This window comes from Lepidothrix coronata, unplaced genomic scaffold, assembly GCF_001604755.1.
Source record: "Lepidothrix coronata isolate B3197 unplaced genomic scaffold, Lepidothrix_coronata-1.0 Scaffold11, whole genome shotgun sequence".
NCBI lineage: Eukaryota > Metazoa > Chordata > Aves > Passeriformes > Pipridae > Lepidothrix > Lepidothrix coronata.
Genome location: NW_016690191.1, coordinates 5,643,858 through 5,665,110, shown reverse-complemented (window position 1 = coordinate 5,665,110; position 21,253 = coordinate 5,643,858). Strand labels below are relative to the sequence as shown.

General features: G+C 42.4%; 1 protein-coding gene across 4 annotated transcripts in view; it reads right to left on the bottom strand.

Moving 5' to 3' along the window:
- Positions 1-904: 904 nt before the first annotated feature.
- Positions 905-21,253, bottom strand: part of ARNT2 (aryl hydrocarbon receptor nuclear translocator 2) — a 97,492-nt gene continuing 77,143 nt past the window's right edge. For 3 of the 4 annotated variants that reach the window (XM_017805159.1, XM_017805162.1, XM_017805161.1), the window contains 7 exons: positions 20,306-20,378; positions 20,026-20,149; positions 15,909-16,008; positions 13,272-13,410; positions 10,620-10,785; positions 7,953-8,089; positions 905-5,556 (listed from right to left, as the gene is read on the bottom strand). In XM_017805159.1, the coding sequence (XP_017660648.1) occupies positions 5,458-5,556; positions 7,953-8,089; positions 10,620-10,785; positions 13,272-13,410; positions 15,909-16,008; positions 20,026-20,149; positions 20,306-20,378 (838 nt within the window). In that variant the 3' untranslated portion in view covers positions 905-5,457. The remainder of the gene's footprint in view (positions 5,557-7,952; positions 8,090-10,619; positions 10,786-13,271; positions 13,411-15,908; positions 16,009-20,025; positions 20,150-20,305; positions 20,379-21,253) is intronic. The other variant, XM_017805160.1, reaches the window with a different exon arrangement.

Genomic DNA, 21,253 nt, shown 5'->3' with positions numbered 1-21,253 from the left:
CAAAAGAACATCACTTTGCTGAAAACCCAATTTTCACAGCAAAACAGCTCGAATGGCACATTTTCACGGACCAACCTCTGTCTTTGGCACAAGCAAGTAGCGAGCAGAGCCTGACAGAGCAGGGGGGGCTGGTGGCTGAGTACGACTAAGCCCATCTGAGTGCTCCAGTTTCCTTTGGGGCCCAGCAGAGCCCATGGTCATTCTCCACAAGCAGAGCCCTGAAAATGGAGTATGAGCTGTGAAAACACCACCTACCCCACATCAGGAACACAGGCCCTGGGCCACAGCATCTTCAGCTCCTGCCATGGTCCAGTCATCAGCTTTCTGGATTTATTAGAAAGGTAAATCCTGCTATCAAGTTGACAAAGAAATACAGTATAAATGCAATGAAGAACCAGAGTGAAAGGCAAATGAGCCTTACATAAGAAGGGCTGAAAAGGTCACCAGAATGGCTGTGGGAAGGATACAAGTATTTTTCAACTTTGAACAATGGGACCAAAAGGTGAACAAGGAAACCACTGTGATACCACCCCAGGGAGTGAATAAATATTGCCACAGACCATGAATTAACCCTAAATCAATTGTGCTCTAATGAAACCCCGTATAATACAGACACCGATTCACACACCTCAGCAAAACAGGCTGTGAATTAATGTTTTTCTGGAACTTCTTTTAGCAGTTGAGCTCTCAAACTATCATTCCTCTCTTGCTCCCTCTGGACAGCCTTTACAAGACAGATAAAAGGGGAACATCCTGTCCCCAACCACAAAGTGCAGGAGGAGATTTCAAAGACAAAGATCAATGCTTCATCTTCTGATTTCTGGTATGAATCTTATAATTCAGGATTACTTCTTACTTGACAATTCCCAACAGTATATCTTACTTATTTACAGAAAGACAGGAATTAACAACAGCTCATGACATTTTTATTTTAATGAAATTTAAAAAGGCAGTTATTAGTTATACATACACACAACTGATTCTGTACTTGTTAGTCATAAATATAGAACATTCAGAAGTACAAAATACACTTTATCCACAGCACAATTTCACATCAATATGAAGAGTTTAAACAGATATGTAACCAAGTGCCTAACAATGGCAGAAGCCCATTTTTGGAGTTGTTTTCTTTTTCTTTCTTTTCTCTCCTTTTTTTTTTTTTTAATACCATTAATCTACACAAAGTAATCAGTGCCCACACTCATCAGTTTCATGAAATGCACCCTGGAAAAGACTGACCTTTTAAAGACAATTAGATGCCATCACCTTTTCTTTGCTCCATTAACAGCAACAAACCCAAGCCTACATTTTCTTCTTCTTCTCACAGTTAACAACTGTGAAAAATGGGACTCTGGCAAAAATCACCTGAAGCCAAACTTGAGCACTGCCAGAAAAAGTGAAAATATCTGAACTAGAAACTAGTCCACTCGATACCTTGCAAACAAAGAGCAACAGCAGTATGACACCGATAAGGCATTAATGACAAAATGGCTGTATTATTCTCGAAAAAAGAGTACACCTATGTATAAAAATATATGTCATAGCAATTGGGTAAATCCAACACTATTTAACACTGTGCCAAAAGTAATTAAGAGTTAAAAAGGCAGTTCTGCAAGAAGTATTTACAGTTTCATACTGTACTTCAAAAGAAAAGAAAAGGCAACAAAGCTACAAATGGAACTATCTGGTTAAAGCATCACTGTAGTACTGCCAGTAGCACTTGCACAAGTAATGTGATGGAATCCCTCTTGTTAAACAGGATTTCTTGTCCGAATAAATGAATATAAATATTTTCATAGCTAAAATCTTCTCAGTCTACATCTCTGCTCCTTGAAATAACTTACCCAGACCATCACTATTTTTAGTTTCTTGCTCCCTTAGTTTAAACCCCAAAAGATTCAGTTTCAAGAAACACTGTGTTTGCAACAGTTTGATCAGAAATCACGGCTTTATTTCCAGCTTAAAAAAACACAAAAGAAACAAGAAATCCACCACCTGTGAAATTCTGGAAACTGGAAGCCAGAGTGCCAGCAAAGCTACACCGACGGCACGTAATAAAAACATCAGCATTCCCAATGCACCTTATAACTTCAGCTATAGGATATAAGTAAGTTTGCTTTAGTAACCAAACACATGACAAAAAGATACAGCACAGCCAAGGCTACACAGCTTTGTCAGCCACAAGACCTGGGGCGTGGCTGTTGGAGAGGAGCAAGCCACGGACACGAGAGAGCGCGGAGGGAGGGCAGCGCAGGTGCCCGGCGGCAGCAAAGGCTCGACTTGATCGTTTGCTCGGTCAGAAGCACAAAGTTGCCAAACTCTTTAAGCTCATTAATTGCTCCCTCCTCGCTGGCTCGGGAATGGCAACCCAGTGCCTCCCACACAGGCTGGGAGAGCACTGCAGAGATGGGATGGCCAGGAACGGGAGGGGAGGAAGGGTGGAGATGCCAAGAATAAAGCACCGGCTCGGGATGGCACAACAGAAACGGGGGGTGATAATGGCTCACGGGGAAACCCCAAACCTGGCACTGTCCAGACTGCCCTTAACAGAGTAGCCCTCACCTTTCCCAACCAGAAAGGCAGGAGTAGTCCACAAGGTAAGAAGCAGTCCATGCTCTGATCCCTCAGGTACACTGATTTAAAAAAAAAATAATACTGTATTTAAAAACAACAACAACAAAAGAGGTGTGCTTCAAATTCTGCTAACAGTGCACTTCTAACTGCACAACCAAATTCTGTACATGAGAAGCCTTCTCCAGTAGTATAAAAACCACGATACGCTGAGGAAGTTACCATTGCTGAGGTCAGGAGAAAGAAAATTACTTTAAAAACCCCATTTTTAAATTGAATTCAGGAAGTAATGTAAATTACACATACTTAAAGCAGTTTGTTGGGTAAAATAAGACAGAGGAACAGCACTTTTTCCAATATTTTTTCACTTTAGGGAGAAATATTTTTTAAGCATTTTATAAGAAATTACATTTATCATGTCAAGCATCTTCTGTGCAGGGACACAAACTGCTCACCTACTGCTCCCTCCCTCGTGATCAGCCCCTTTCAAGCCCCTGTACAGACACTGAGTGCCTCGCTCAGCCAGTGCAGCATCCAGGCACCTCTTACAGACATCACTGAATTTCACTCTGGGGCAGCAGAGCTTTGCCTGTCCAATTCCATGAGCACTCACTGATCCCAGCAGCACGAGGGAAAAGGGAGATGGCTCCGAGAGAATAAACATCCATGTATTTAAAAGAATAGTGCGTAAGAGCATGGCTTGCTCACCTAAAAAGGTGTTTTCCTGATCTCTGGGAGAGAAGAGATATGAGGTTTTTTGTTTGTTTTCAGTGTGATTTGGTGAGGCGGGTACAGACCAGGAGATCTGAGGCCTCTCAAGTACTGCACCTAGAGATATACAAAAATTTCCTACAAAAGGAGTCCCTAACCCCACTTGCTCATAGGGTAAGAGATTGGTCCCAGATTTAGTGAAAGAAATAGTAGGAAGGACTCTTCCTGGATACTGAAACCTACATGCTGATCTCGGAGAAGGCTGGGAAAGCAGTGTCAGATGGGCACACCACCACATGGCCACCTGTGACAGCTGTGTCCCTGGGCCATGCTCACAGCCCAAAGCCTGCATGGTCAGAGTGGGCTGTAGGGCAGGGTCTGCCTGCTTCCCAGGACAGAATCCTGACAGGATGGACTGTGGTGATGTGCACTGTGCTCTCTGTCAGAGGCACCTCAGAACTCAAGTGGGGCTATGAGAAGAAAGAGCTTAGTGCTGTGAGGTCTAAGAATTACTGCACACACTGAGATCTTCTGGATGGGACTGTGCCCTGGAGTTGCTGTTTCAAGGTCCCTGATGGCCCTTGAATATGCAAAAGCTGAGGGAAGCTGTCCCCTTCCTCCTCTGCAAAGGCTGGCTACCACTGTCCAACCTCAAAGGTCGTGAACAACCTGCACGTGGGAACTTGGGGTTTCTTGTCCTCGTGAGCGATTCCTTCTCCTCCCATTCCAGAAGAAATGATCTGGATAAAAATTCCGACTCTACAATCCAACCTTTGTAACTCATCATGCATATGAAATACTGAATAAAAAAACTTCCTACCACATCTCTGATGAAGACATATGGTAGGCAACTCATCTAAGAGGAAGATGATTAACTTACCTCTGCAGAAAAGCATATGGCATTCAGAGTAGTCAAGAGTCCTCAACATACTTGGTAAGCTGAAAATCCCATATTTAACATAATAGGGTTAAAAGGGTTTAACAGAAGCAATTGCTTGGGAATCCAAGCAAAAATTCAAGTTATCACTGTGTACGCAGTGGACAATAGTCCAATCGATATCTATTACCAACTCACTCTAAAAAAATTATACACTACAAAACCATCTCACTGCTTGCAGCAAATGAGCTTGAATGATTTCCTAGTAACAGGCCACCACCCTGCACTGTTAAAATGTGAGGTTTCACAGTATAAAAAAGTACTTCACAGAAAGGAAATGCAGCTAATATAGAAAATGCAATATCAATGTGTTTACAGTCATTTTTTACGAGGCAATTTTTTGAGAAAGCAAGAACAATAGAAATTAAAGCAGCCAGTGAGAAATGTACAAGGTTATAGGCCTCAATTCAGTGCAAAACCAGACTAATAGCTTATGTAAGTAAATGTTTGTTCTGAACAGAGAACCACCTGAATTAAAAGTAAGAACACCTATGTGAAGTGATGAAGATTCTCACGATATTCAAATCCGTCACATACATCATCAAACTTTTCAGTACACTCCAGAATGGACCCTTTGTAAAGGCAAAAGAAACCAGTACAGGAAATCACTTCATACAGCACAAGATATACATAAAGTACCAAAATGTACACACATTCAAGTTTAAGTTAGAAAAGGCAGAGCTGAATCTTCTGGTGAGAGAGGCCTACATTATGTTGCTTAATCTCAACATTTAAAGTGACCTAAAAACTACAAGAATCAAAGAAAACAGAATATTGTGTCTGCTTTCAAAACTTAAGCTTAAAGCAAGGCATCAAAATTGAGCGGTAGGCACTGTAACAAGACATGACCTTACCTTTTCTCTGTTAGTCTTTGTTACTTTGTTATCTATTTAAAAATTACCATTCAAAGGAAATATTAGGTATCATTCACATTCAAATATTTAAGACTCAGAGATTTTTTTTTTTTAAATCAAGCAAAGTTTTTCATCTCTGAGGTAGATGACAATAAAATAAAAAAAAAAAAATGGAGCTGTCAATGAACACTAACAAGTGCTGGAGCTCCTCTGTCGGCACTGATGTACCCCAAGGAGGAGAGAGCAAGCCCTACACCACTATCTGAAACATGAGAAACGTGTCTTCTGGTTTAGTAGCTTCTACAGAAATGCAACACAGAAAAAGCAGCGCCAAAATTACACTGAAATGGCCTTGGAGAAGAACTTCCATTTCTGCTTTGCAAGCTACTCAGAAAATGGTGGAAACATGCCCAGGTCAGCAAAATCTTCAATGTTGTAATTGCCAGTGCCCTGCGTCGGATCCCCCGGCATCGGCAGCATGTCCTGCACGATAAGGAAAAATCAAAGTGAAGTGTCACTTGCTAACACATTATCCAGACACAAACTGTTTCCTGTTCATCTTTTCAGTGTAAAGCCAGAAAAGGCCAAGTTTAGACAAATAAGGTGAAAACCAGACTTGTGCAGGGGGCCAGGCTAAGGTTTATGTGCTACTTATGGTTTGCTGGAGTGTTTCTGAGCAAGAGGTGGGACTTACACAGGGCAGAAGTTTTGGATTGCTCCTCTGAATGAGGCACACTTGAGCTGCCTCCTACTCCTTCCAGACTGGAAAAGCTCCCCTTAGAATGGGTAGCCACACATGGAGAGAGGCAAACTCTCTGGTTTCATTACATGAGAAGTATGAAACACCTCACAGGCTCGAGCTCCTGTTGTGTAAGGGTGGGTTTGGGGAGGGTCTCCGCGAACATATTAGTGCTCTGTAGAACACTAAAGACTGGACACCCACCCCAGCTCACAGGATGCCCAAGCAGCCTTCATGACTGTACAGAAGCAGAGGAAATAGCAGGAACTTCTCAGGAGAAATGGGATTTCATGGTAATTGCTCCCACGTGTCTTGAGCCAAGTAAGGTCTCTGCAGGAGGCTTCAAAAAATACTCAACCTTTCCTCTCAGCCGGAGACTGAAGCCACAGGGAAAAGATATCCCTTGCTGGGAAAACCAGAGTTTATGCTTGCTTTTCCTGTCAGTCCTTACAATAATAAGCTCTTATTGCAAAGCCAAGTCTTGCCAGGGATGGCTCATTATCCTCACAATAAAACAAAACCAAAAAAACAAACAAGAAATCTCACAGGATCTGCTCTGTGAAAGAATAACTCAGAGAGCTGCTGCGCACTGGGAAGTCGCCTCAAAATAAAGACTGATTAAAATCCATCTGAGGTCTTCATAATATCCCTGTTGATGTGGTTGTGAACACAACTGGCAGTGTCTGAGCTGCCAGGGAGGGCCTTCCTTTTCTGACCAAAACTTGCACTTATTTAATGTTTTCCCACATTCTCTCCCAGCCAAAGGGAAGTTGTAGATGCCCCCATCTGTTTACATCTCCACCTCCGAAGGCATTTCTGCTGCTGGGGCCTCCAGGCCAACTTCTCCTCAGGTACAGATCCAGCAGGGTCCCCTCTCAAGTCTGCCTCTCTCCTTATGTCCAGCTAACCCAAGGCTGGCTTTGGCCACAAACAATCCAAGCAGCTTCTTGGAGGCCTCTGAACTGAGTTCATCCAAGTTTCATCACAGCCAGTTATTATCCTAATTCCCTCCAAATGCACACTCACCTCCAAGAGGTCTGCAGGTGAGCTCAGCTCTCCTTTTCTCCTCTGGTCTTCTTCCCACTAATTTATTGAGAATTTTTTTGGGACACAGCACTTGCCTGAGACACAAGCAAGACCCTGCTTGGAGCCCAGTGTCTCTGTTGGCCATCAAACCATACTGTCACTGGATTCCAGCTCCACTGGAATCCCTATGAATATTCTTTTGGTTTAAAGTACTTGCAAAGCAATTAAACTTCACTAACACAAAGAGATGCAGCAGATCAATCTTGCCTGGGTCATGGGCTAAAAGCATGCAGACAGATGTAGTGCTGTTATTTGTTTCTGTGTGAAGCAATGGTTCATTCACACAGGAGTATTTCCATGCTAACATCTCTTCTGCAGCGTTCCTGCAAGCAACTGTGCACGAGCCTGGTCTTGCAGGTGAATTTACTTTCTAAAAGATAATGAGGTGTCCCACTTCTAAACCTTGCTTGGGGCTTGAACTGTCTTTCCTGCATTTATCTGCATTGTTTTCTTGGAAACTGTCTGCTTGATCTAATTTAAAACCAGTTATACAAGGATAGTGATGGTATTAGTTAACTTATGAAGTCCTACTCCACCTGTAGTGAAGGCTCAAAATTATAGGTAGTATTACAAAATTAGATAGTTGAAGAGGTTTGTTTACCATCTATCTGATATCTGACTGGGTTTAACCTTAAAAAATTATTGGCCACTATCTTCTACACAGTATCAGACTCCTTTCCTGCTTGAACTATCAAAGACAAACACATTGATGTCTAATTGGACTTGACTGAGATGTTAGAGGCCAGAATCAGGATTAAGAGACACTACACCTGGGAATATTTCTTGGGTTCTCTGCAAAAGACATGAGCCCTAAGTGCAGAGTGCAAAGAGACGGGGAAATAGCATTTTAAATCAGCAAAGATGCTGTTCTGTGGCAGGAAACAAAACCAGCTCAGTAGCTCAGGCCAGCTAACAGCAGTGCAGACCTAGAGCAGCGCCCAGCAGGAGGGAACGGCCCCAAGCCCTGCTGCACCCTGACCCTTGAGTGCCACGGCTCTGAACTCAGCAGGGAGAGGCTGTCAGAGGGACTCTGGGCTCGCTGAACTCTCCTCACCTGGAACACCTCGGTCTGGCTGGGCTGCGGGTGCGAGTGCTGGTCGCTGCTCTGCTGGTTGTGGTGTTGGCTCTGCCACTGCGACCACACTTCGGAAGGTCTCCCCTGGAACTGGCTGCTGCTCTGGCCACCTTCAGCTGGAGGAGGGGAGAAAGGGCACAAGTCAGACAGCAGCTCCTCCAAAACACCTGCCTGCTTTGAGGCGTCATCCATCACTGCCTGGGTTTGCAAATAAGTCTTGGAGAAAAGATCCCAAGGGACACCAGCCCTGTGGGGTGGAAGTGAAAGGGAGTTTCAGCCCTGACTGCAGGGTGGGGGCCAACCCAGCAGCGAAGCTCAGGGCCATGGCTGCACAACCTGGCAGGTGAACTGCCCACAGCAGAATGCACAGTGACACCACAAGCCAGGCATGGGAAGACAATTTTCAAGCATGCCCCCAACATTTTTTAATCACTATAAGGAGTATTTGCCATTTCATTTAAAAACCAAACTGCACCATATGAATGCTCTCTCTCTTCAAAAGGCTGAATTGTTGCAGAGCAGTGGGTGTCCAGCTCTCTATCCATCTAAGAAGCATGTAAGCAGATGTAAGATTTCTTAAGCAGATGTAGAAACAGTGAGATCAACACATAACAGCCTCACAGTATTAAATGCAATCATTACTGCATTAAATGCAGTGTTGTTTGTTGGACTATCCAACATTATAGATGCAAAATGATTTATTTAACACACCGTTTACAGCAAATTATCATCCTGTTCCTACAGTGATAGTTTCTTAAAGGTCTGAGGCCATTTACATTTCACAGAGTAACACAAACAGCAAGGCTTTATAGTAAATACACTTAAAATGATGATTTCAGGGAGATTTAATTTCTTCTGGATAGTCTACCAGGAAAAACACATGTTGGTTACCTGTTACACATACATTTTTCGGGAGTACAACCACAGAGCACACTTAAGCTGAACTCATTTTACCCTGTATTTCTACAGACTGGCACTGTATGTGTAATATTTCTGGGTAATTTTTCTTCCATTATTTCCAGTATGTCCTTCTAAGAATTAGCACTTTAGAAAGCTTGCCACTAGGCTTATGTTTTTCCTCATTTTTTTCTCTTTTTCTTCTATATGTTTTTCTATATGACTACTCCAAGTATTTTTGCCTGTTTTCCTCTCACTGTAGAGAATCAAGCTGTGTATATCTGCTTCGTCCTGATCATCAGTGTCCTCTGCCAAGGGTGCCAAATTTCCTGTGCCAAACTTCCACACATGTGCTATGTCAAGTCTTTGATAACCAGATTCAGTCATGTCAAATCAGCCACTGCTCACAGTCATGGCTTCAGAAAATACAGAAACACCTGCTCAATCCAGTCCTTTTGGCTACCAGCTAAGCCATGCAACACAGATAAAGGGAACATTTTACAGGAAAGTAAACAGGCTGTAGTGATGTATTTCTATCACATCAGAAGTAGATGATTACAGCTCTTCCCTTACTGACATTACCACAACCAGTAATTCAGCTGACTCAGAAACCCTGCAGCCATTTTAAGGGCCAAAATAAAATTCGTCCAAGTTACCCTTTAAAAGAAAGATTGCAAGTTTGGTGTTTTTTTTTTTTTTCCCCTTCAGAACAATACATTGGAATTAACTCAGTGAAGCAAATGATGCTTCTTTTCAGCAGAGCAGTTACAGCCAGCCGGCGGTCGAAGCCATTCGTCTCCGTGAAGGCTGTTATTAATAGCATCCAAGCTGATGTAGGTCAGGAGATGTTTCTCATTAGGTGAAAGGGTTCTTGCCAAGTAGCTTAGGCCTGAAATACAAGTCTACAATGCCTGGTGGAAATGGAAATGGAGGCAGAAATAAGCTCTGTGGGAAGAGCTTCCTTTCAATTCACTTTTTCTAGGCACAGGTCTGCAGTGGGTCTGCACCAGCTCTGTTCCCAAGGGACAGGGGAAAAATGACACACATTAGCTCACTGCTACCTATGCTTTTAGGAATTGCACATTATTACCAGCCAGTGACATTTTTCATGGAATTCATGTGTGTTTATCATGGATGGATTCATTGTATTTTTTTACTCTTGAATATTATTCTGCACTGGGTCATGGTCTGAAAGCCATTAAATTAGCATGAAATAGGAAAAGAAAACAATTTCAAAACATGGCACCTAATCTGATTAGGTTAGTAGCAGTACAAAACAAATCCTGTTTCCAGCCAAACTCCAACACACCATCTCTGTGCAAGAGGACGCTGCCATGCAGTCAGAAAAGATGAAAAATGAACTGAACGCAAATTTGTGCCACTTAAGTGTTCTCCTGAGAAGTAAAAAGAAACTGAACCTGCTGACCACAATCAGGGAGGATTTGTACTAGTAATGTAAGCAACTTCTGATTCTTTTATGATAGCATTTACTGGGAAAAAATAAGAAAACTTCCCTCATGCCATAAAATGCCACAATATTCTGAAGTGTGTTGGATGTGGAGCAGATGCAGTGTGGAGGAAACTGGTCAGCTTTGTTCCCTGTACTCAGTAGGAGAAAGCAAAATGCTCTCATCACCTGGGCTTCCCAACTGACCCACCAAAAGAACAGGTTGGAGGATTTTTAATGAAGTTAATACTGGAGAGTTTCATTTTTATGCATATTTCTGTTTTACATCATTTAAAACTTACCAAACCCTGCACTTCGGTTTGCCAAGCTGGAGTAGGCATTCCCACTTGGAGAAGAGGTGGCTGGGCTGGAAAGGGGGCTGTATGACGATGGATCAGCTGGGTAGGTGTGACTTGTTCCAATCCCAAAGGGAGATGACTGAGCCTTGCCAGACTGAGATGGAATTTGCTGAGGAATAAAGGGTAAAAAAAAGGATAAGTTTTATTGTTGAGGAACAGCACAGCAGAATCACTTTTTAACAACATAAAGAAAAGACTAAATAAACTCTGTAGATGTGAACAGGCACGTTTTTCCTGTCTCAGCCATATTTCATTTCTGTCAAAGCCAGCTTACTGCTGCAGAAGGAACACAACAGACTGTAAACCAACACTTACAGCTCTCCTGCTGATTAACTCACATGTACTCTATCAGAGCTATATGGAAAACCAGGATATCCTTCGCCTCTATTACAAAGATGAATCTCAAACTGAACATGTATAAAGAATTTACCTTTATTTTCCAGGTGTATTGATTTTGCAGTGCCACAGTAAAATCACAGTTATCTGAACATCTTGCAGAATACACCCGGTTCTCAGATGACCAGAGTCTCCAGTGCTTGGTAGTAAATGGCCAAAGAAGTTTCAAAGCTAATGAGCTCCCTTCTCTCCCTGCCTATGAAATACAGGCAGCAGTAATTTTGCCTTGTAAAAGGCTTGGGAGGGTGAATCACTAGCCTTGGGAGATAGGAAGGAACAGTCTAACACTACTTTCACTGGGCAGCTGAGTTAATGCAAGGGTACTACAAACCAACTTGCTGTCATTTCACCTACACAGTGGCTTCATCAGAGGATCTCCAAGAATGTTACACAAATTATTAAATACTGCAGGCTGCTTTGAGACACAAACAACATGTACAAAGACTAAAGGGGTGAAGTGTCTCATCCAAAGTCATGTGCTACAACAATGTATAGTGCTACAGACAGAATCTGCTTATAAACTATTTCCCACAATATGAACAAGTGCAGCAGTCCCAAGAAAAACTCACTGGCTAACCAATTTCACAAACAGAAATTAAAGGTGACTACATCTCTGGATGCCTATAATGATGTGCACTGTTACTGGCAATCAATGCACAAAAGTGAAGCTATTCCTGCCTGGAAGACAGGGACAGGGAACAGAATGAAGCCCCACAATCCAAGGGGAAAAAGTCAGTGACCTGCTACAGCACTCAGACACACACAAGTGTGTCTTGTGTATGGGGCTGGATGGGACCATTCAAGGGCACTGAGGGAGTTGGCAGAAGTGCTCACTGAGCCACTTTCCATCATTTATCAGCAGGAAAAATATCTTCACCAAAAGGGTTGTCAGGGACAGGAAGACACTGCCCAAGGAAGGGGTTGAGTCACCATCCCTGGAGGTGTTTAAAAGATGTGTAGATGTGCACTTGGGGACGTGGGTTAGAGGTGGAATTGGCAGTGCTGGGTTAACGGTTGGTCTTGATGATCATAAAAGTCTTTTCCAAACTTAATGATTCTATGATTTTTGGAAAAATGCAGGGAAGCTGTGGGACTAAAACAGATCCCTACAGGCACATAACACGAGGAAGATGCTATTAAGTCTTCAGTTCAGTTCCAAGCTAAGAAATTGCACATTTCTAAAGGTTTCCACAATGGCAGTGAGAGCATGCCATGTCAATTCTGCAAGGCTTAACTCTATTTTACTTTATTTAAGATGGATAAATGAATTTCAATTTCCTTATAATCACACACAAATTCCATTGACTTGAACAGAATTTGTGCAGTAGGAGGGATGAGTAATTTCTTTCAGCCACTTTCAGCACCCTCCATATCATTTAAAAAAAAACAAGTTAATGTTATGACAGGATTTCCTTAACCAGGTGTGACAGATAATCATGGCACACTGAGGGCTGGGAAGAATCAGAGATTGATGTGGAAACAATTCAGTTGCTGAAAAGTTACTTAGTGCCCACCCCAACATGCCATTCCAGCCTACCAAACAATGGGAAGTCAAGAGTGATTAAGAGCAGCATTATTAAGATCAAACTTGACCATTTCATATTATCTGTCTTCTAACAGAGTTTCAAACAGGTTTTTTTTTAATTGTTACACAGAACAGGAAGTGATTTCTGGGCTAACACTGACAAGCACAAGGCATCTGATGGAGGTATGTGCTGTTTCCTCCAGCACACAACACAGTGTGAGCTACACTGGGCAGTGCTAATGGAAGGGCAACAGGCTGAGCAGCCTCTGCCCTGAATTCATGCCTGGATTTGTATGTGCTCCTTCTGTCGACCCTGATAACTGTGGGTAACATTGCTGGGTGCAAGGTCCTGGTCCCAGAAAGATTTAATTCACAAGCTTAATACTAAAACAGAAGATCTGTCCTCTTTTACTTCATCCAGTGCACTTATACAAGAAATGCAGGACAAAGACCTTCCTGGGCTTTAGGTCAGCACAAAATCCAGTGCAGTTACACACAGGGCAGCTGGCTCAGACTATTACAACCTGCCAAGAAACAGAAGGAAGGTACTGATTCCTCTCCAACCACAAACTAATAATATTCACGTTATAAATGGGGTTTACTAATTCTTTTGTAAAAAGCAGAGAGATTGCAAATCTTTATTGACCATGAAAATAAAGCATTTAAATCAATACCTGTCCTGGGAATGGTGGCCGGTTTCCTGTCCAGGCCACCTGACTCTGGTTGAGCTGGCGAGATATCTGTGTCAGGTTCTGGCCTGTTGATGAGGAAGACTGGATGTCGTTCACACCAGGCACATGTACCACAGATGAACTAAGGGAACAGAAACCTCATTTGTAGGGCATATTCTCAATCTGTATTCCAGATATGAAAATGCTGACGGTAACATTAAAATGAATTATTCAATCTGTCTTGATAAAAAATTACTTGAAACCATCACAAAACTATGAAACATACTGGTATTCTAAAATGTCAGTTCAAATAGACACAGTGGGCAAAATTATTTTTAATTAGACTTCAGTAATCTCTTTGAAGGGTTTCTAAGAATAAAATTGTTCTCACATACAGTGCATAAACACTTAGCCCCATACTAGTTTAGCATTTAACACATTAAAAAACCTCCTTGCAGAGAGTATTCAAGCAGGTACTTCATTGTAAATTTGTGCTTGAAGTCAACAGTATTTAAGTATTTGCTTAAATGCCACTCTAAATGAAGATGGGCATAAAAGACAATACTTATAAGTACTTCCTTATTTGTTTCCTGCCTGGGAAATGAAGAAATATGTGTTATATATTAAAAGCTGGGCTTTTAACTCCTTTTTTTCGCTAACTGATGCTAAAGAAGAGCATGCAGTTACATACCCAGGCAAAAGAATAATCAAGACAGAAAGTTAAACTAATGTAATAACTTTGGAATAATAAAGTATTTCCAAAGGAACTTGTTTATATGTTAGCTGTTCCCTAATTACTGAATTTCACTACAGAGAAATACCCAGAAATTCCTAATCATAAATAAAATTCTATGAAGGACTGTTATGCTTCCTAATTTTACTTTCATGGAATTCTTGAGCAACTGAATCTACACAACTGCACATTGTGAATGGGCTTTTATATATAGAAACATTCAATACTTTACATGTGCTATATAAATGAATATAAATGAAGACACAGCATATAAAACCACTTTTGTGCATCAACTGGAACAGTTTGTTCTTTTCTCCAACCCCTTCCCTATTGTTTATTTTCACAATCTTACAGAGAAAGAATGGAGCAGATTGGGAAAAGAAGTAAACAGGACTGAGCAGAGAGAAAGCTGGAATCAGAATCCTTGGAAAAGGCTGACAGAATCCCTCCCAGAGTGTAAGCAAAACGTGGCAGGCATTTGAATATGGCCATTGTTATTCTAAGTTATTTCTTAAGCTGCCTAAAAGCAAAGTGTGTGTTTAGAAATTCTTTGTAGAGTTTTTCTATTTTTTTTTAATTTTTATTTTTTACTATCACAGAGATTCCAAAGAGGGAAACGTAGACCAGAAAGTCCATCTAAACCTGGCTGAAGCACAGAGCAGCTGCTGGGGAGGGCTGGCCCTACTGCCTTCTCAGCTGGCAAGTCCTATCATCTAAGGAGCTTGGATTATATCTGGAATATGTACTTTGAAAACAGGATTCTGCAAAATAGTGCCCAGAGGCTGCCCAGGCTCAGTAACTGAATGGGCCAGGCTGGAGATTATTCAAGGAGGACAGTTCATTGAGGGTGGAAATGCTGGCAGAAGTGCAAGCCACTGCTTGATGTAAGATGTAACAGAACAGTAGTAGGAAAAAAGCTATAGTTAAACATCAGGAATTAACAAAAGAAACAAACAAAACACATGCCAAACCCCAAGATGCCAAGTCTTATCCGGTAATATACAATATCCAATTAAAAGACATTTTAATTTACTGTCATATCCCCCCAAGTTATTCTTGATTTTAATTTGGAAAACACACGCATGGGGATTTTATTTCTCCCCACTGAGATTATTAGCAATTATAACTTTAAGAATACATTGGTTTAAATAAAATCAGCATTTGCAGATGTTTTCCAGTTCCTGGAACTGAGAGGCTCCGAATGGCTGTTTCTTCACTTCCACAACTTTGGTTGGTCTGAATAGGAGAATGAAACTCCAGTCTGACAATCCCAGAGCGATACCAAAAGGCACTAAGGTAAATACCATCGCTGTTACCACACTCTCAGAAAGTGACTGGAAATGACAGGCACACAGAATAACTCAAAAATGCCTCGGAAAATGCCAGACTGCCATCTTATCTGTATTTGGGAGCTGCCTTAGAAAACTATTCATGCCTGTGTCCCAGTCCTGACCTGGGACTGTGGATGTAGCATCCCTCTGTTCCCTTTGGAAAGGGCATTGATGCCCTTCAAGGCAGGCTGCAGGAGTACTGACAGCTGCGAGTGCAAAACAAATCTTTGCACCTTCCTACTTTGGTTGAATATTCCTCAGATTTCTGAGCCTGCTCCACCACCTCTCAGATTTATTTCCCTTCAGGATTTGTTGTTGCTTCTTAGCTTTTTTCCAATTACATGATCACAGCAAAAAGTATCTACTTACCAGCCAATAATTCTGAGATACCCAAATCACCCCAGCTTGTAAACCCAGTTTAAGTGCTGAGACACCACGTAGCAGGGAAGTGCAGACACAGCTAAGTTCATTCACATAAAGAACACCCTTATGTTGGTTTTTTTTCGATCAGATCGAAGGGGAGCAGTCCCCCACTCTCAGACAGAAACTGATACATTCAGGATCTGGACTAAGTACCTGAAAGTCTTTCCAGAGTGTCCTGGCTGAAAGGGGCTTCCCTGTGAGTAAAGCTGCTGGTTTCCTGCTGTGGATGCCGAGGCCATCATTTTTTTATCTGCTACAAAAGAAAAACAATGCACAGAAAAAAATTAATTTAGGGGATGAGAAAATTAAGGAAAAATTATTTAAAGACAATGGCAATGTATATAGGCAGCAGGGAGTTTTCTTTCCTTCTTAAAGCTTTATGAAGAAGCCCTGGGGAACACATTAGGAATGACACAAAAGGGCTGTATGACAATTCAGTGTGAAAACAGAGGCACAGCTGGTTTGTGTCTCCTTCATACCCTCCTCACAGGCCATACCTCATTAATGCCATTGTTTGCCTGGAACACAGCACTGGGACGTGCCCTCTGGCCACACAGCCCCGACCCACTGGAAGCTGAAAGCTGCTCCTGACCACGCAGGCAGGAGCAGGAACGTGAGACAGAGCACAGCTCTGGCTGAAGTGGGGAGTGAGGGGTGCCCAGGTCCCAGCTACAGACTGGAAGGGGAACAAAGGTTTTCTGGAAGAAAGATGTGAGGTCTGCTCAGGGGGATGGAGGAATGTCACATGAAACATGGTCTGAAGAAGGTTTGATGCACGTGCACCTCTGGGGCTACCTGGGAGTGGCCTCAGGTGAGGGTACATTTCTGGCACCAGGAAACTCCCCCCAGGGCCACTGCTGTTATCACAGGTTGCTTGCACTGAGGTAGCAGCTGAGGGCCCCCACCCTGCTGGGTTAAACAACCCAAGGAACGTGCCAAAAAGCCTCTCTCCTGACCAGGTGACAATCTGCTTCCCCTGGGATAGCTGGAGAGGAGCACCCACCTCCCAGGCAGCCTGGTGGCACATCTCAGGGCGACCACCTGAGAACCTGGGTGATCCTGCAGCCCCCACCTGCATCTCAGTCTCACAGGTGTCTGAGTGCCACAAGCCATAGTGCACACCTGAGCCATAGCAAGGCAAAACACTGGTCTCTCAAGGATTTTGCTGTCCTATATGTGGCTTGAGGGGGCCATGAAATAGGATGCAAGAATCCCAGTGGGATGTGAGACAAATCAGTGTAGTGAATAACACACAAAAGAAGATGCCATTAACTTTTATAGTCTACTCTTAATGTGGCAACTGGAGATCAATCTCTAATTGAATGAAACGAGGTTGGGTGAACAGCATCATTTGGTCCCTTAATTTAATTAGTTGGCACTGGATTATTCCAAAGCCCAGGGAAATCTCACTACTGCCACTTTTCTTAAAATAATTTCCAGGTCTGCTCCACCATCCTTTATTCACTTTCTTAGCCTTCCCTCCAAGCACAAAGCACCCTGCAACTCGCTGATGGTTTTGCAACCATTTGATGCTACACGCCTGACAGGCCTAGGAATCAAGTCTGCCTCCTCATTTTTCCCCTTTGATCCTTTCAGATTCCCACTGATTTCACGAGATGCTCTCCTGGACAAAAGGCCCAGTCAATTCACAAGTAACAGAAGTATTTTTTAGTTTTCACTAGCTTTTAGAGACCTTCTGAGTGTGACTCACCAAAGGCCTCCAACACATTCCGGCTTTCCTTCCCAAGGAAAAAAGTCACCTCAAATTACCTCACAGGAGTCTTGGAGAGGGAGTGTGCATGCCACTGATGAAAGCTGCCATTGCTTTTCCTTTGGAATCTAGAAATTTGTAAAAATTCCTCGGCAGCTACATATTGCCCAGCACAGTCACCGAGTTTTGGCTGTAAACCTACGCTCTCATATCAAAAAAACCAGGGAGAAGTGGGGACAAGATCTAGAGAATGTTGTGTATGTAGCAGGAAAAATTGAAAATGGCTCAGGATCTCTCTGAGAAGGGCAGATGATTTTTCCTTTTTATGTAGTAATGTCATTCTTGCATGAGATGTCCCATTTTCTAAGGTCACTCTTTGCAGGGACACCAAACTCTCAGGGTTGGAAGAGACTGAGCCAAAATCCTGTGGGTACTTTAGATATTTGAGAACAACTGACCAGCAAAATTGAGAGTGCCCTAAATGAACAAGAATTCCTCAAGTGGAGCAGAGTTGCCATGGCAGCTACCAGGGTCTGTGCCACAGGATGAGGCCAAGACAAAGGGGACTAATCACAAGCAGTTAATTCTCCTTCCTGAGTTACCCTGAATGCTCTTTAGCCTCTGAATCTGGCCCACATCTCTCCCAGCTGTATTCCTGCTCAGGACTTTACACACAGTTCTCTGCTCTCACCTTTGGTACAGCACTGAAAACTTTTTTTTGTGTATGTTTTACCTGTTCCTCTCTAAACTCCACCACTGTACTGGTCAATGATGGCCCATCTCCCAGTAGAACCAGTGTTTCTGCTTCTAGAATGAATATCTCTAAAAACTGCACCATCCTGGGCTTCAAAGCATTTGCATGAATCAGTAAAGCCAGGCTTCCACTCCCAACTTTTGGTTTTCTAGTGATGTGTGGCCATTACATGCAATAATGGCAGCAATCTCCCTGTGTCAACTCATGTTTTTACAGAACGTAGCAGAGAAAGAGATCGGGTATCAACATAATGCAAATGTCTTGCAGGCAGCATGCAGGCTTGTCAATATTGGTTTTGGACAGGGTATCTCATCTCTAACTGTGAACCATCTTTTATCATTCAGAGGAGACCTTGATCACAGCTTCCATGAGAAATTCAGACAGGGAGAATGTCCCAAAAAAAGCACAGCCTGTAAATTAATAAGAATGAAAAGAGAAATGGCATTTCCAAGAATATAACCTCCCAGCTACTTCACAGCTTGCTATACCCTTAACCCTAACCCCTCCTCACAAACAGTTGAGAGCTGCCTGAAAAAGAGCCAACAAGGCAGCCACAAAGCAGTATGTTCTTGCTTGGAAAAACATATTCTGGTGTTTAGGGTTGGAGTCTTGCTACCTTCTAATGGACCCCTTTTATGGCCTCAGCTGTTGACTTCACTGTTAGAGTAGACAGACAAGGATGAACAGGAATAACAGAGAAGTCCTAGCAACAGGAGGACACAGTATCAGGTCTATCCTGCAGTTACAATGCCTTCTCCATTTGAAAAGGCCAAGCCAGACATAAGAAACCAACACAGTGAGGTCATCTCCCAACACCCCTGGAGTCAACCCCTGTGGGTCGTTTCCTCTGTGCACTGCGTGACACTTGCACAGTGATTTATTTAAAACAAATGTAAAAATTTCTCTTTTTCAGTGAGGACAGTTAAGAACAATAAACAACCAATGAGTTCTTCCACAAGTAGTGGAATTAATGAGCCTGGTTTCCTACAGATATATTTCAGATGACCCCTTCAGCTGCCAGTCTTCTCAATGACTTCTGTCTATCAGGGCAAGAGGCAGCACAGGCTGGGCTAGTTTGAGTCAGGTACATCTCTCCCACTGGCAGGTTGGCTGTTACCTCTTAGAACAGGGCTGGGAAATCCTTTGGTGAGGGCACTCAGTAAGGACTCTGTCCTCACAGTAATTTTCAAGAAATATAGAAAAACCTACTGTTCCTGAGACTCTTATCACTCTTAGAAGAACTTGCCAATAAGTTTAAAAGTTGTGGGAAAAAGAGCAGGGACTCTTCGACAGGTAACGTGACTGGAGATGCCTCAACTGACCAGAGAACAAGTATATTATTACACTTCAAGGCATATGCCTCTGAAAGCATCACTGCAAAAGCTGGTGATTTGACAAAAAACTGCAAGTCTATTTTAAGACTATATGGCAACTTTCTTAATCCATCCCTCTTTAGAGAGGTGAACTCACACTGGCTTTCTAAGAAAGAAAATCCATACTTAGAAATGGCAAGATCTGTTCAGTATGTTTAATATCTATGAACACTGTTCAAGGTGTTTTCCTGTGAAATGAAAAGGGAAGTAAAACCAGGTAGCTCTGGTGATAAAATCTGTCCTTCCCTCCTTGAATTTATTCCTATCATTTTTAGGGGAAACACCAAGTAAATGCAAATGCCAAGACTGCTGCTGCTTACAAATTTCTCTGCCACGATGTAGTTTCTTTTCATTCTTTTGAAGCTGTGCTCCACATCATGTAACCAAGCTTAACATAGTATTAAAAATTAAACACCAGAGACATTCACTTACAAGTAGTTATTCCAGCAAACATCTCAGCAAATCTAGGATCTCTCTCTTGGGAGAAGATAGCATCAGGCTTTTCCACAGACTTTCCACCCTCATGAACATTAGGTGGTATACTTGGAACAGGCACCTGTTGAGATACACAGAGGAAGGTAATTCCCTCCACTGTATTTGACAAAAACAATTCAGGGACAGTCACAATGTAGTTTTAGTTTTGCTGAAATCTGCCATTGCTTTACATTTTAAATGATCAGAGGCACAAAAAGAAAAAACATGAGAATTTCACCTGAGATAAGTCATAGGATGACAGCCCATCTCTTTGATGTACTTCGAGTTCCGCTTGCTGTTGCTGAAGTTGTCTGCAAGGGAGACAAAATGACTTTGTTACAAAACCCAGTTAAGATACAAAAAGGAATAGTCATGGTCTCCTGTTTTACACTCCCAGTGAAATGTCTCTCAGGTGATTTAGTAAATCCTTTCCTGTGAGATTCATCTGTTTTTACAGCTTTCTTGTTCAGAAAGCCTCCACCACAGGAATGCAACAAGGCACAGGAAGAATTTTGCTGTGATAGCACAGAAATGTAGGTGGGTAAGTAATGGAGGATGGAACACAACCTCCTTATAAAGACTTTTAGAGTTCACTATTCTTAATTCATCACCTTTCTCATGTTAATGATGAATATACCAGACCCCTTCTCTGATCCTCCTGAGACAAACAGAATGCTTGCTGGCATTGCAGGTCTCAAGGAAGACTGCTTCTCTAATGACAAACACCTCAGCAGCTGCAAAGTTATCCAAATGTTTTGTACATTCCATTAACAGTTGCTTTCTGTTGCTTGGTCCCAATGAACAAGATTACCTCTGGCACCGGTAGCACACTTATCTCTGTTGGGGTTTTTGCTCAGTTAGCAAAAAAGATAAACCCCCCAAATTATTCTAAAGCTCAGAGATTAGGATAAGATTGGAGTTGAATTGACAAAATGCTTGGATTTGATACTTGCAAATGATACTTGACAGTGCTCACAGTTTCTGTTTCTTGCCTCCTTCTGAAGGAAAAATCACCCAACAGACTGGAATTACACACTATGTGGGTATTCCCCAAGGAGACACAATAATGGGACAGGTGGGAATAGATGAGATTTTACAAAACAGCAAGATCATGGATTTGAAACTCCAGAAAATTGGGATACCTGTTTGGCTACATGCTTAAATTTTAGATTTTCATCCAAATCTT